This window comes from Podarcis tiliguerta, assembly GCF_965153285.1.
Source record: "Podarcis tiliguerta genome assembly, chromosome: 2".
Taxonomy (NCBI): Eukaryota; Metazoa; Chordata; class Lepidosauria; order Squamata; family Lacertidae; genus Podarcis; species Podarcis tiliguerta.
In genome coordinates, this window is record NC_139535.1 from 64,810,681 (window position 1) to 64,827,661 (window position 16,981).

General features: G+C 42.5%; 1 protein-coding gene across 2 annotated transcripts in view; it reads left to right on the plus strand.

Moving 5' to 3' along the window:
• The window catches only part of TRPC7 (transient receptor potential cation channel subfamily C member 7), a 105,810-nt gene that overhangs the window by 72,001 nt on the left and 16,828 nt on the right, over positions 1-16,981 (plus strand). The window contains exons 6-9 of one of the 2 annotated variants that reach the window (XM_083428809.1): positions 2,976-3,209; positions 6,717-6,981; positions 13,581-13,776; positions 15,261-15,482. In XM_083428809.1, coding sequence (XP_083284935.1) covers positions 2,976-3,209; positions 6,717-6,981; positions 13,581-13,776; positions 15,261-15,482 — 917 coding nt within the window. The remainder of the gene's footprint in view (positions 1-2,975; positions 3,210-6,716; positions 6,982-13,580; positions 13,777-15,260; positions 15,483-16,981) is intronic. The other variant, XM_083428810.1, reaches the window with a different exon arrangement.

Consider the following 16,981-nt stretch of genomic DNA (forward strand, 5'->3'; position numbering starts at 1 on the left):
GCTTGAAGTCCTATGGGGGAGAAAACATTTGCCTACATAATTGACTGCCCTCTCTCTTGCTATCCATCGGTAAGCAAATTATCTTGGAAGTCAAACACTAAGACTGTCTCTACTTTTTCCAAACAGCCTTGGTGATCTTGTATAACACACCTGATCTTTCCAAGCCAAATTGTGCCAATGCATGGATCTTATAATTCCCCAGTGAATTATATGGCAGTCTGAGAAAATCAGTAAGATCATAGCAGACAGCATTGACATGAGAGAACAAAGTCTACATGGCAGAACAATGCACAAAGCCCTCCAGAAGCTGCTTTACTGGGTGCTGTTTCACTTAGTTTGGCTGAAGGTCAAACCACTTGTGATGTGTCTCATAGTTTACTCTAGCATGCTTGGTTGATTAGGTCCACTGTGTATTGGCAGGAGGTGTAGCTCTTTGCCCCTGCAATGGACCCAATCAGACTCTAGCCTCCTCAAAATAATAATAATAATAATAATAATAATAATAATAATAATAATAATAATAATAATTACCCCGCCCATCCAGCAGGATTTTCCAGCCATTCTGGGCAGCTCCCAACAGAATATTAAAAACACGATAAAACATTAAAAACTTCCCCAAACAGGGCTGCCTTCAGTTATCTTCTAAAAGTCAGATAGTTGTTTATTTCCTTGACATCTGATGGGAGGGCGTTCCACAAGGTGGGCACCACTACTGAGAAGGCCCTCTGCCTGGTTCCCTATAGCTTGGCTTCTCGCAGTGAGGGAACTGCCAGAAAGCCCTCAGAGCTGGACCTCAGTGTCTGGGCTGAATGATAGGGGTGGAGATGCTCCTTCAGGTATATTGGGCCGAGGCTGTTTATACACCTGCTGTTAGTAATGAGAGAAAAGGTCCCATTGAGAATAGCAAGTGCTGGGTGCCTCCTTAGGAAAATAGGAATCGGCTTCATACTTAGTCAGACCATCCAGCTCAGTATTATGCACGGAGACTGGCAGTGGCTCTCCAGAATTTCAAATCTGGGTTTCTCTGAGAGCTCCCTGGCAATGCTGGGGATTGAACCTGGGCTGTCCCACATGGAAAGTAGATGCTCTACTACTCTGCTCTGCTGTGTGGCTACTAATCAAAATGACTATGTTCCCCTCTACTGTTGGAGGCAGCATGCTTCTGAATCCCAGTTCCTGGAAACTGCAGGAAGAGGACTGCAGTGCTCAGGATCTGCTTGCATACCTGAATTTAATTTCTACACCTGCTGTGTCACAACTGACATGGTAGCAGATGGGCCCATGTTTTTTTTCCTGGGTTGCCCCAGGCTGACATGGTTCTGTGAAACTAAGGAAGCCTCCCATGGTGCTCCAAATTCTACCTGGAAGATTTGGAGCTGAGTTCTTTTTGTCAGAAGCTGATACCGTCCTTCAGACAATGGAATCTCCTGGCTCCGAGCCTGCTCATTTACAGTGCAAATAAAGATATGCAATCTTTGTGCATCCCAAATGAAAGCGCGTTAAACAACAGTTGTGTGGGATATTAGATTTGGGAAAGTGAATAAGCGACAAGCTGTGAAAAATTCATGAATGACAGTATGAATTATTTATTTTTTAAAATCATATTGAAATGCCTCCCAGGAGATCTGTATTTTGAGAAAGGAATGCTTTTTTAGGTAACAGGTGCATGACAAGTGAAGAAAATTCAGGATATTTGTTTGTCCTCCCTGCCCACCCCCTAGATATCTCCCATTTTCACTACTGTTCTCTGAGAATAACTGCCCACAACCTGTGCAAACTCTCTCTGCAGCCCAGATAAAGAATATAACATTTTATATCTTGCTACAATTTTTTTCTGGTCTCCCCCCAATTATTTTCTCAATTACATCACAAATGAAACCGCACTCAGTCAGGATAATAATATTTGGAATTAAGCAGAGTGAGCTGAATTTCAATGAAAAAACTGCATTTGATGTGAAAACTGGTGCTGGGACATTAACAATTCTTCATAGCTGAGTTTTGGGTGGAAAATAATGAATTACTACAAGATTTCTCTTGGTTGCTATTGGTGTAGCATAGTGGCTATGGGCCACCTTTGCCCTACACTTTCTAATCACAGGTCCACACTTTACAGCTCCATGTCTGAGCACTTCTTTTTCACCTGCCTCTTTCCTCAGGAAAACCCATGCTTTGACCCAAAATCAGAATTAACAGCAATCTGGGTTTTCCGAGGATTGCCATTTACTCAGACTCAGCAGTATAGACTAGGCTTTTGTGGGGGAAATGCCAGGGCAGAAACAACAACCCAAGTGATCAGACACGGCATTTTAAAGTGTGGACCTGTGTCTAGAAATGTGACACAAAAGGAAGTCTGGATGAGCCCTAAGCTACAAATCAGGAGGTCCTTGGTTTGAATTTTGCCTCTGCCGTGAACTTACTAGGCAGCCTTAGGGCCAGCCACCACCACTTACTTAGCATTGCCATACATCCAGATTTTCCTGGACATGTCCAGGATTCCAATGACGGAATTAGCGTCTGGGAGGAATTTGGGGAAATCAGCAAAATGTCTGGATTTTTACTTCTTGAAATATCGCAACCCTATTTTAACTTCTCTTCCCGGGTTATTGTGGGGATTGCAACTATAAAATGTACATGGAGTGCTTTGAGGACTTGGCAGAACTATTGTTGTTGATGATGGTTGTGATTTATTATCCCGAGAGTCAGTGAATATTGGGAGGGGCAGCTATAAGAGAATATAGATTGCTCTGGCCACTAGGTTTTTGCATTCCAGGAAGGACCACATTTTGGGTGGAGCTGGAGAAATGCTGCCTTTGCCAGTTTGCTCAGGGGAGACAGTGTTTTTGCAAGTTTAATGCAACGTCTGGTGCCTGGGCATAGAGGGCATGGGTGAGTATTTTGAGGGACACACCTTTGCCAATCTTGCTGATGACATGATGCCAAGTTTGTCTGCCCTCCCCTCCCTCTCCCCAACCCAGGTATGATATGGTCCGAATGCAAAGAAATCTGGGAAGAAGGCCCCCGGGAATACGTCATGCATCTTTGGAACCTGTTGGATTTTGGGATGCTTTCGATCTTTGTAGCTTCTTTCACTGCCAGATTCATGGCTTTTCTCAAGGCATCAGAAGCACAACAATACGTGGACCTGTATGTTCCCGTTGATGACCTCAATAATGTCACCCTTCCTCCTCAGGTTGCCTACTTCACATATGGTAAGAGAGGGTTGTTACTTAATACATTTTTGTTGCTCCAGCTCAGATTATTACCGGAAGGAGAAGCAGCAAAGTTCTCCTCCTGAAGGTCAGGGAATGTTTGCAAATTATTCATTAAATGTGTCCAGTTGAGCCAGTTTGTTAAAACAACTAATACAGAATCAGACAAGTCTGCTCTTAAATGAAATTCCAGATTTGTGTGGAGATCAAACCGAATGCAGTTGTATGAACAACCTCAGGGCCGCACAGGAGAAGAACCTCTGCATTGTTGAGGTTCACCGTACAAAATGTAACCTACAGATGAAGGGATCTGCTTTGTGTTCCCAAAGAAAAAGAGACTGAGTGAACGAGACATTCACAGCTTGATAATATGTATGTACATTTAGCAGGTGAAACTCCTGGGGAAGCGTTGGCATATGACTCACTGCTAGAGTAGGACCCCTTAGTATTTCTCCAAGGGGAAAAAGGAAAAGAAACATTTGGCTAAAGTTATCACTGACTGCCAGCAGCTCCTTAGTAAAAGGGCACGAGGTTAAAAAAAAAATCAAAGTTTTGTCTGGTCTGATGACAGATGGCAATTTCCAAAATCAGGTTTTGCAAAACTAAAATCCCAGTTCAAGGCACCATTCCCACACTGTGAGCTTGTTGTCAAAATGCATTGAGACAGATTCCTCTAGATGAGGAAATACAAGTGAGGCCAAAACTGAATGATCAGTGGCCCACATGCATTTGGAAACCCAGCATGTCTGCGCTGTAAAGGTGATGGTGGTGATTTGCAGGCAAATTTGCAGGCTTAACCTTCATCTTTTCCCTGCTTTCCAAGCTGTTTTCCCCGTCTGATATCAAATATGCATGCAGAGCTTTCATGGGGGGGGAGCATCGGGGGGGGGGGATTGCAGGGGAAAGTGGAGGGTTAAGCACTACACCCCTCAGTATTTGCTTCTCACTTGCAAATTGTGTCTGTAGTGCCTCCTTAAATGTAAGGGGTGATTTGTGTACAGAAGTCCCTGGGTTTTGCCTGATGTCAACCTCCTATATTCCAATATACATCTTTGGAATGCACAGCAGAATCTGTTTGGGCCTCTAGAGTTTTGGATTTTGATCATAGAATCATAGAGTTGGAAGAGACCACAAGGGCCATCAAGTCCAACCCCCTGCCAAGCAGGAAACACCATCAGAGCACTCCTGACCTATGGTTGTCAAGCCTCTGCTTAAAGACCTCCAAAGAAGGAGACTCCACCACACTCCTTGGCAGCAAATTCCACTGTCGAACAGCTCTTACTGTCAGGAAGTTCTTCCTAATGTTTAGGTGGAATCTTATTTCTTGTAGTTTGATGTGTTAATGTAACTTGTCAACAATTGTAGAAACAGGATTGTAGCTGTTTCAGGACTAGGTCACCAAAAGTAGACTGAAATGTTTTTCTTCTGTCACACAAAGTTGCCATAATTTTGAGCCATACATCTTCTGGGCTCTGTTGATACAGTTGCCTGGAAAAAAACCTGCAGAACAGGGAAGCCAGGAAAGAATAACAGTATTGAGATGTAATGTGATACAATGTACTTTTATCGAATTTAGAAGAGCAATGCTGATTTCTTATAACACCCAGATGCAGAACACTTGGAAATAATTTACATTTTCTCTAAGAAAATGTGTCAAGATAAACTTTGTTCACGCACATAGTAAAGCAGTCACTAAGCAGGGCATGCATATGGGTTATATTCTTTTTTGACACTGCTAGACCATTTTACCTTTCTGCTATTACATATTGTGGGGTAAGTGCTCCCTCTTGTGGAGCAACTGTGTAATCAGCGTTATTCCAAAGTACAAAGTGAACCAGCAAGAAAGGATTTTCCTGTAATGTAATTCACAGAATTCTACACAAAAATGGAAATACTAAAATATCAAACTAGTTATCATAAAAGTAGACATTCAGACAAGGGCCTGTCAGAGACTTGAAATTTCTGCCTATTATTTCTCTTCTTAGTTATTTGTGTGTCTGCCTGTTTATAATAGCTCAGAGTCAGCATTTTTGTTCTGAATAATCATAGTATTGGATGGCTGAGTTTCCTCATTTCTTTTTGTAAACATATTTGCTAAATTTAAGTGAAAGGAAAAAAGGAAAAGACAACAGAAGCCTCTAAATACTACACTAGACTAAGAAAAATTAAGTAAAGGAAAAAGATAATATAAATTGGAATACAGTGGCACCCCGAGTTACAAATGACTCAGGTTACAAACGCTTCAGGTTACAAACTCTGCTAACCCAGAAGAGTTATCTCGAGTTGAGAACTTTGCCCCAGGATGAGAACAGAAATCGCGCACTGGCAGCGCAGCAGAAGCCCCATTAGCGAAAGCGCGCCTCAGGTTAAGAACGGTTTCGGGTTAAGAACGGACCTCCGGAACGAATTAAGTTCATAACTACTTACCACTGTAAGTTATAGGGGGAATGTCATCTGCAATGTTTTTTCATTCTGGTAGCTGATAAAAAGAGCCCATCCTTTCTCTCTGCTTCTAACCTAGTGGCTGATCTGCTGTGCTTTCCCTGTATCCCTGGTCTGGGGCCGTCCCTACCATTAGGCAGTGTGACGTGATTGATTCATGTGGCAGATGTTGGGAGCAATGGTGGCAGCACCCTGACTGTTCCTCCTGATCTCCACCACTCCTGCCACCTAGTCCTTGGTGATAAGGCAATATATCCCATAGTCCCCCCCCCCAAAAAAAAACACCTTAACCTTCTGCCTCAAGTGTGATGGAGGACACTATCCCATTGTCAGTGTTGGAGTAAGTTTCAGTTGCCAGTAAATCTGTAGAATGGGGTGGGGAGTACCATCTTGTCCTTTGCCTCAAACAGCAAGATGTCTTGGGGCAGCCCAGGCCGGCCCTGGTAGTGCACATTTGTCACATCCCTGACTGCCATTGGCATGCCTGCTATAGAGAGTGCTGAGTTAGACAGACTAGTGGTGTGTCTGGGTTAGTGCAAGGCAATATCTTGTGTTCTCATATATACTTTTAGACATCTGCTGCATCTTGATCCTCTGAAATGTGATGCTAGTTAATGATGATGATGATGCTGTTGATGATGCTTTTATTATTTGTACTCGGCCCCTATGATGGGTCACTGCAGCCACTATGGACAACTTCCAACAAAACATAAAAACACAATGAGACACCAAGCATTAAAAACTTCCCTATAGAGGGTGGCCTTCAGAAGTCTTCTAGTTTAATGGTTATTCTTGGGTGTGCCTCTGCTTTGGCCGAAACCCACTATTTTGTTCTAGAAGTCTTGCAGATGAACTACTGCAGTAATGAAAGGTAATAGAAGAAACTGGGAGGGTAAAGTGAAGTGGGTAAGAAGGGAAGACAGTAACATCTAGGAAATCCCTAGGAAACCCGCGGTGAAAGAAAGCATACCCTGGGTCTTCCATTGTACAGGGTCCTCAGCCACCCCTTGAACCTTAGCTCTGCTCACATTAATAATATACATCACCTCTTGTGTTTCATTTTAGCCAGGAGCAAGTGGCTTCCCTCAGATCCTCAGATCATATCAGAAGGACTATATGCAATTGCAGTGGTACTCAGCTTCTCCCGGATTGCATACATCCTCCCTGCCAATGAAAGTTTTGGTCCTCTCCAGATCTCTTTGGGAAGGACTGTGAAAGACATCTTCAAATTCATGGTTATTTTCATCATGGTGTTTCTCGCCTTCATGATTGGAATGTTCAACCTTTACTCCTACTACCTTGGTGCAAAATATAACCCAGCATTCACGACGTGAGTATCTCGGCAGGACATTTTGTGATGCAACTGGCTTTCTCTCCAGATTGCCTTTGTATATGCTCTGTACAGAACCACAGATTGCATAAAATTACATGCCAGTTTGATAGAACAAGCGTTGAACTATGCTGTGTAATAATTAGAAGTAGTAAAATAGACTTTATGCAAAAGTGCCACATTTAAGAACTTGAGTACTGTTTACTTTGGTGGTTGATCAATGCAGATGACACATCACGCCCTTTGCTTTAAGCAGTGCTATTTTTCTAGAAAAAATAGGTGCCGGAACTCACCATGAACTCCTTCCTCGTTCTCTTAGAATGGCAATGGCGCCATTCTGGGAGGTGCCAGAACTGAGTTCTGGTGAGTTCTAGCTGGAAAAAAGCCCTGGCTTTAAGTATGATGCTTAGGGAAGGTTGGGTGAAACCACTGATTTGCTATGTTTGCCCCTCTCTTCCCCAAGCCATTTCTCTTCACTTGTCTTCTGTGTTGTTGTTGTTGTTGTTGTTGTTGTTGTTGTTGTTGTAGTTACTCCAACTTTTTCCCTTATGGGACTCAAGACGGCTTACAGATAAAAACAAGAACTGCTAAAAACATAATGAAAAAACTATAATTGAAAAACACTTAAACATAGATAGGATGAAAGCTATATACATATATAAAATTTGGTTTAAACATACAATTAATTACAGTAAAAACAGCATAGCAGCAGCCCTTTCATTAAAAGCAGCCAATTCCCAAAAGCCTGTTAGAGCAGGGAAGTCTTCACCTGCCAGTGGAAGGACAGCGAGGAGAGAGCCTACTCTAGGAAGGAATTTCCCAAGTCTGGGGGCAGCTACTAAAAAGGCCCTCTGCTCCCATGTCGCCACCAAGCATGCCTGTGAGGGTCACAGAATCAAGAGAAGGGCCTGCCCCAAAGATCTCAAAACCCAGGCAGGTTCTTATAAGGGAATACAATCTTTCAGATAGCTTGTACCTAAGCTGTGTAGGGTGCTATGCAGCTTTGAGTAGCTGAATCACGAGACTTATCAGCAAACATTCTCTACTATTCTCTTTTTGAACCCCAGACAATCCTGGCAGTTGATGAATCCTTAGGGACTTTGCACCTCAAGGTTTTCCATATGCTGATGATACAGGGATGAGTGTTATCAGTTTATTCAACACATTGTTCTACAACTTTCCTGAGAGCCAACATCTGAAGCAGGAGTGGGCATTAAAAAAAAACCAACTGTTTAAAAAGCCCTAGATTTGAGGCTATTCGGACTTGACCTCTGCTGTTTCCATATTCATTATGCCATCCAATGCTATGTGCTATTTGGGTACCATCTTAACAATATACATGAATATAAAACTTTGTAGCTCAGTCAAGCAGAATGAATCATCCATTTTTCAACTGCCTGTATGCCCTTAATTCTGCTTTCAAGTGCACACATCCTTTGACAGATGTTGGAAGTGAAAAATAGTATCTAATCCCGTAATTAAAGGCTGTGGCCTAAAGAAGCTGTACAAGATAGCAGATTTCAGGTTGCAACTGTCAGTATTTCACTTCTTAGTGCTCCAATTCATCATTTTTAAAAAAAGATAAATGCAATTTACATTTGAATTTATGCTGAATTAAATTCCTTGTCTTTGAGAGATTAAATGTAAAGGAATGCAGCGGTCACTGTCACATGGCTGCAAGTAATAATCCTATTTTACACATTTCCATTAGCGATGATGCCAATTTCGGAAACAAGGAGAATGAAATTCCCCAGTCTGGAAATCGCAAGTTCATTACAAACTGAGCACAAGTTGCCTTTGAATTCCAACCCTGGCTCACAGTTTCAAGTGTGCGAGGATTGTAATCTCAGAGTGTGCTTAGAAATAATATGACTTGTTTCCCAATTTTATGGGAAATAATCCATTCTAATGCCCATTCCAAATCATAAGTGGAGGTCTGACCCGTCAACTTGCTTTGCTGTGGTGGCATAAAGTGGAAAGCAGGAGGTCTAAAGCAGGGGTCAGCAAACTTTTTCAGCAGGGGGCCAGTCCACTGTCCCTCCCACCTTGTGGGGGCCAGACTATATTTTGGAAAAAAAAAATGCACAAATTCCTATGCCCCACAAATAACCAGAGATGTATTTTAAATAAAGGCACACATTCTACTCATGTAAAAACCGGACCATCTGTGGGCCTGATTTAGAACACGATTGGGCTGGATCTGACCCAGTGTGGGGTGATCAATGAGGTCGGGGATGGTGCTGGCAAGATATAGGGTAAAGGTGGGGGTAGAATAGGTGCCAAGGGTGAGTGAAGCAAGCAAAGGTTCAGCCCCTAGTATATAGCTATAGGGAAGGAACTAACTTAAAGACCTTGAGCTGTGGGCTGGTCATTGACGGAGGAAGAGGGGGCAGGGAGTGCACTGCCCCGGCACCAAAATCCCGGTGGGGTGCCATCACAGCTGCCCCCCCCCCCCCCCGCTGGGTGCCACACCCCCAGGACGTGCCCACCTGCTTTTCGCCCACACTGGGGCTAGTTAACTAGCAGAATTGCTTGAGCAAGAGATGGTTCTCATGTCAGATTGCTGTAGCACCAAAACATCCCCAATACATCAGCTGAAAGCCTGTCAGAAAAAGCATGTGGGCAAGATCTTTTGAGGCTGCACTATTTATTATTCCTGCACATAGAAATGTAGCATGTTTTGGAAAAAAGCTTAGATTCCCACAGAGAATGTGTCTGAAATACTGAGACGGGCTCAGTCCCACGATCTTACCCACCCCCTGCATTCTGGATGGGTACATTAGGCCTACAACACTTTTTAAGGCAAAAATATTCATCTGGAAAGACACCTTAATGCTTTTTTCAGACAGGAGAGAAATTATGCAGGAGAGATTTACATAAGTGATGTGTCCTTCTGGAAATAAGCCTCATGCTTACTGAAACAAGGAGAAGTCAGCACGCAGCTCAACTGTCTGCCACATTTTTTTCCCCTGCATGGTTTTAATGTCACATATTACTATGTGGTGTTAATTCTTTGTTTGATGAAAGATCGTAATATCCTCTGTTGAGCTTGTGATGTGTAGTAATGGAAAAATCCCATCTCCCTCCGGAGACAGATATATGTAGATGCCAATATAGTAAGGGAGATTGTGTGTACTGCAGCAAGAGGGAAGCAGCCAGCCGGCTTCAGACTCGGCTTGCAGCTTTAATTCACTGGATAAATTTGAATCATTCACTTCACTTCCCCCATTCTGCAGTTTATCCTTCTGCAAAGTGGATAAATACCTGTTCAGTCCTGAAGAAGGAGGGTATCTGATCACTATCACAGTGCCGAACGTAACAGGTTCGATCCAGACTCAGCCATGCTTAGAACAGACCCACTGAAATCTACAGGACTTAAGTTTGCAAACTCAACTGCGATTGATTTCAGTGGATTTACTCTAAGCATGGCTTGTGGAGCAATCCAAATTTTCTTGCCGCCATGTGGTGCCACCACCACAACAACAACCTGGCCAATCACAGTAGCAGCAACAGAGGGGGAGGCAGGTATTAGTGGATCCCTAGGATGCTAAAGAGACCTACTTCCTGCTGAGTCAGAAGGGGAGAAGGTAGTGAGTGGGATCAAAGCTGGGTTGGGTGGGGGAAGGGGAAGTCAATGTGACAAGGTGAAGCCTATAGCAGGGACAGACAAAATCTGAGCCCCTGGCCTGTGTCACTATAGAAAGTAGGCTCCATATGAATGTGCCTCCATAAAAACAATAGAAAACCTTGAACTGGATCTCAGGAAGATCAAAAACCAAAAGTCCAGCAACCAAAACCCTTCCTTTCTGACATCTAGTAGTTTATGTGGATGACAGCTTTGGGATGGAAGAGCATTTTTAGACTAATAGTTTTTTAATTGACTTTTCCAAAGGGAAACAAAAGCAAATACAGTCAAACAATACAAATAATCCCTAATAAATCAAAATGTTGTGGTCTGTGCACACATGTAAGGGGAAGGAAGGGAAGGAAGGAAAGGACATCTGGTGGTCCAGACCAACCTGGTGCTCAGACAGTCAAATAAATAGTTTGTCTAAAGGGAACCAGTCAGAGGGCCTTCTTGGTAGTGGCGCCCACCCCGTGGAACACTCTCCCATCAGATGTCCAAGAGATAAAGAACTACCTGACATTTAGAAGACGTCTGAAGGCAGCCCTGTTTAGGGACATTTTTAATGAATGATGTTTTAATGTATTTTTAATCTTTTGTTGGAAGCCGCCCAGAGTGGCTAGGGAAACCCAGCCAGATGGGCGGGGTAGAAATAATAAATTATTATTATATTATTATAAAGAGCCCATGTATCAGATAAATTCCCATCTTTCTTGTGCTTGAGGTCAACTTCTCATATGCTGCAGTTGTGTCATGTCCTCAGTCTGCTGTCTAACTGGGGTGCTGGTGGTAGACTTCTCCATGTTAACATCCACCTGCCTCACAAAGTGCTACAACTTAAACAATGGGTTTCCCACCACCTCAGACTGCCATTTCAAGCAGCAATGCCTGGGAATTATGAAAGGGCAACAAATCATCAGTTGTTTTTTATTCTTATTCTTATTCTTATATTTTTACTGCCAAGAAGTGGCTGGGGGAAGAGATGTGAGGGCTTTTTATTATTATTTTTTTACCTCAAGTGCCAAAATCATTTGGCAGGCTTTGGCAGTAAGCACTTTGACATGGGAAGAGGGTGCCATTTTCTGTTCTACCTCATTCAGTTAATATGTATAGGACCATTATGGTCACAGACTCACAATGCCTGCATAACAATGAGACTTTCAAGGGAAATATGGCAGCATTCCAAAACAGAGGTTAATGCTTAAGTTGTGAGGGAAAATAGCAGTTTTGACACTAATATATTAACATTGCTGGGAGGACCTGAAAAAATAGTGGCACCCTTCCAAATTAAAATAAAAGGTTAATAGAGGGATACTGCTGGGGTCAAGGTTTTTTATTTCAGTTGGCTAAGTGATTTAGATGACAACCTTCAAACATTTATAAGAGGTATTATTACTGGGAAATGTTCTGCTTAATGGAAGAACAGAAGCCATGCCTCAGCCTATATGAACAACAGTTTTACAGTTCTTTATATGTAGTTTTCAAAACCCTTCAACTGTTAAAAGGAAAAGCAGTGTAAGGATTCTTGGTTTCTATTTCCCTCACTGAGCAGCAACTGCAGTCACAAGACATTGTTTACATTCCACAGTCAGAGTTACTGTTGGGTTCCCACGGGAATGGGAGACTGGATGTGACGTACACTGGTTTCCTGTTTTTCAGTGTTCTCTCGGTTTCTTTGTGTCGAGAGGAGTTGCTTCTCTGCTCTCACAGAGGCAAGATGTATGTCTGTATGCTCTCAGCATAGCTTGTAAATAAACTTCAGCATGTAGCACATTACCTGCTTATCCTTTCGTTGCGTGACTACGCTCTGCGTGGGCTCAAGATAAGACGGGCCTGTACCAGCTCCAGAAGGGCCGGAGCTGGTCAAAATCTCACAAGGATGCAATAATGCTCATTAGTTTAGCTCATTTGCTGTAGAGTAATGCCAGGCAACAGGTGTGATGCTTACCTGTGTATAGGAAGGTATACAAAAGTAAGTATGCATCTCTCCATTTATCTGGGTGAGCAAAAGGCATCATCACAGTTCAAGCAAGCAAAATCACTTGAGGATACGGAACAAGGCCAGTGAGCTGTGTCGTCCAGTGAAAGGTGTGCTATAGTGAGAGTCCAGATTGCCCCAGATGGCCACATTTAGGGCCGGGGCCTGAGGATTCTCACCCCTCAATTAGATCTTATCATCTCAGTGATTCAGGAGTCTCCTCAGAACACCATGTGGGGAGAGGGGTGGGCTGATCGTTCATCAGAAATGAATTCCTCACATAGTGTACATGTTTTAAACAAACAAAATAAAATAACAAGAACTGTCCCATGGCTATGCAGCTTGTGTTCTCATGCATAAGGTAAGATGTGAGGGGAGGTGTGTTTAGTTCACATTTAACCACAGAGCCTAAGGCTTGCCGATCAGAAGGTCGGCAATTCGAATCCCCGCAACGGAGTGAGCTCCCGTTGTTCGGTCCTAGTTCCTGCCCACCTAGCAGTTCGAAAGCACATCAAGTGCAAGTAGATAAATAGATACCGCTCCAGCGGGAAGGTAAACAGCATTTCCGTGCACTGCTCCGGTTCACCAGAAGTGGCTTAGTCATGCTGGCTACATGACCCGGAAGCTGTGGACAAACGTTGGCTCCCTTGTCCTATAGAGCAAGATGAGCGCCACAACCCCAGAGTCATCTGCGACTGGACCTAACGATCAGGGGTACCTTCACTTTTTAACCAGTGATCCATGGAGGATTTAGTGAATTGCCAATAGAAATATTGAAACCCTGTATGGATTCATAGTCCAGATCCAGACTAAAATTGGAAATGGGAAAATCAGCCAATGTAAGGGTGTGATATTGTTCGTCAGTGCTCTTAGCCTCTTGGGACATCATGTATCTTTATCACTTCAGAGGATATTGCCTAGTTGTACTTGCAGTTCCTGTGATCACATGGAGACAATGTATCTATGGAGGTCTAAAAACTCTTTTTTTGTCTTTAGGGTAGAAGAAAGTTTTAAAACCTTATTCTGGTCCATATTTGGTTTGTCTGAGGTAATATCAGTGGTGCTGAAGTACGACCACAAGTTTATTGAGAACATTGGATATGTGCTCTATGGAGTTTATAACGTCACCATGGTGGTTGTGCTCCTCAACATGTTAATAGCCATGATCAACAATTCCTATCAGGAAATTGAGGTAAGGTACATCAAATGTGATGATGTAGCAAATTTAATTGGTGACCATCTATTATGAAAAGGAAGATCATCTCTTTTTCTCACTTGGTCATTTATTTTATTTTTATTTATTACATTTCTATCCCATTCTTCCTCCCAAAGGAGCCCAGTTCCCTCACTGTGGCCTTTGCTCTCTCTAAGGGCAAAATCCATTTCTATCCAGTGGGTTTCCTCTATTTAATTTGCAAATGATTTCAAGATCACTTGAGGAAACATTTCTGTGTACAGTATTTCTAATCTGGGTTTGGATGATGGGGCACAATATGGCTAAACCTGCCCCCAGCCTACTAACCATAAAATAGGATGGTTGTTTGCTGCTACCTCTTTGTAATGTAGTTATATTTGAATTTGAATCCCTGTGAAACACAACATTACACCCGAAGAGAGGTTTTAAAAAGCTCAGTAAGCATCCTGCATTTATCATGGTGCAGATTTAAGAATGGACTGTCAGCAGATGCCACATTCTCTTACTGACGCTGATAGCTTTTTGGTTTTCACTCAGCAAACAATAATTAATCTGAAGATCCGAAGGTACAAGTGGAAAGACAGAAGAAAGATGCCATTTAGATCAAAACAGGCAGTGCTCACCTTGAATTGCCCTCCCACAATTGTTATTTGTGTCTTGGCTCCTTTGACAGTCATGTAGCAGTGAATTTTTTAAACTGAGAAATGAACTTGTTTGCACATCCTACGTCTGAAAAAGAACCACATTCTAGAATAAGGCCATATCAAGAAAGAAAGAAAAGGCCTGATTATAATCCTACCAGAAGGGATGAGAATTTGTAGTGGATCAAATGCCAAAGAACTGGATATTTCTGTAGTGCATTTGATTCATGGCTAATTGCAAAAGGAAGTTATAAGCAGCATTTTTGCAGATGGTTGACTTCAGGACAAAACATTTTGGCACCTGTGTAAGAAGATCAAAATCAAAAGCACTTTTTAAAGCACCTTTTCAAGACTGTTCTAGTAACAAAGAGCTTACGTATCCAGGAGCCTGTGTGTTTTGTTTAAAGTTTGGAAAAGGTCTGGGTTGCAAGCCAGACTTTAATTTATAGGGATGAGGAGCAACCATTTCTTCTTTATCCCAGAATTCCTAGGTGTATGACTTGACATCTGTAGTTCCTGGGAGGGACTAATTCAGCCTGCAATTTCCATCTGGGACTGAGTCTATAAACAACCTTATGCCTCCAAGATAAGCCTAGGTTTTGTACATCCCACTCTCCCTTATTTATTTAAAAGCATGTACACACTGCTTAGTATTTCTTTTTTAATCTTGCCTGAGGAAGACATCTGGAGAATCGAAAGCTTGCTGCACTTTTGTGACATTTTGGTTGGTCCCAACAAATGTATTGCCCATCTGTGGAATGATATGAACTGAGTTGTCTTCTGAAATGGTAACATTGCCATCTTTTAAAAAGCAACCCCTCCCCTTTGTTCCTTTTGCAGGAGGATGCAGATGTGGAATGGAAGTTTGCACGTGCCAAGCTTTGGCTTTCATATTTTGACGAGGGAAGGACTCTACCTGCTCCTTTTAACCTAGTGCCAAGCCCTAAGTCGTTTTATTATCTCATAATGAGAATTAAAATGTGCCTCATAAAACTCTGCAAATCCAAGGCCAAAAACTGTGAAAATGATCTCGAGATGGGCATGCTGAATTCCAAGCTAAGGGTATGTCCTTTTATTTCTAACAAAAGTTGTGGTTGGGGGATTGTTCATTCATCCCTTCATTTAATCATTTTGTTTAAATCAGTGTTCTTCAACCTTGAGTCCCCAGATGTTGCTGGATAACAGCTCTCATTGTCATCAGATAGCTTAGTCCGTGGTCATGTTTGATGGAAGTCCACCAAGAATTGAAGCTGAAGAACACTGCTTTAAAAATGTGGCAGCCAGCCTTTATGGAAATGTGTCACAATATGAGAGAGCGACACTCTAGTGCAGATGTTTTTGGCCTAGAACTCACATGATCCCTAGCTTGCAGGACCAGTGGTCGGGGATGATGGGAATTGTAGTCTCAAAACATCTGGAGGGCCAAGTTTGAGCAAGCCTGCTCTAGCGCCTGCTAAAGCTAAAATACATCCACAGTCTCCCTGTGCATTGGTGTGGCTTGTGTTTGCTCTGCAGAGTCATAGAAAAAGCAATAGTGCAGCAAGGAGAACAGGGAGCAAAGGTAAAGGACCCGTGTATGGTTAGGTCCAGTCAAAGGCGGCTATGGGGTGTGGCACACATCTCGCTTCAGGCCGAGGGAGCCGGCGTTTGTCCAGAATTTATGAAGCTGGAGGTGGAGTAGAGGGAGGGGTAGGGACAAAACTTCCAACTGGTGCTTGAACAAGAGAATTTTATTACAATGATGTGACCCCCGCATCTCAATGTATAGTTTTTCTCAGCAGCAAAATAATCATGGCACTACCCCCCCCCCCCAAAAAAAATTAGACTGCAGGTGTTCACTCAGACCATGACTTTCAAAACCTCATAGGCTTTGAACCTGCACAGCCTTCCCCAGGGGTTCAATGAAGAAAACTCACAAATAATTACAGTAATATCAGTTACATAGAAACTGCTCTTTTTAGTGATGAATCAGCTCCTTCTGGCTGAATTTGGAACTGGCCTTGGCAAACTGAGCTATTTTCCAAAAGAAAGCCAGTTCTCTCCCCACACCCCACTGACCAATTCCAAATTCAAAAACCCTCTCAGGCTGATGTCACTGAGAATGCAGCAAGGTTTCCAGTTGTGTCTCTCAATCCATTCCACAACCTCCATGAAACCTTGAGTCCTGCTCCGCTGCTCCTTCCTTTTTCCAGAACGTTCCTAACAGAGGCAGCCAGGTCTGTTTCTATAGATGGGTGCTTGTCTTTCCTGCTCTTTTGTTTCCTCCATCTGTCCTGTGCATTGAATGCTTCTATAGCAGTGTCCCAGGTGCAAAAAAAAAAAAAAAAAAAAATCCTAGGGAATGTAGCTCTCTAAGCCATCTAAATCTTTTTATTTTATTTTATTTTATTATTAATTGACATCAAGGATATCATACACAAATACACGTACAAAGAAAAGGTAAAACTAATAATAATAATATACTGTTAAATATTGATTTAAAGTTGTATTTCTACGTGCTCTTTTCTTATACTTTCTAACTAAACAAAAATAAACCAATAAAATCCAATAAACTAAACTAA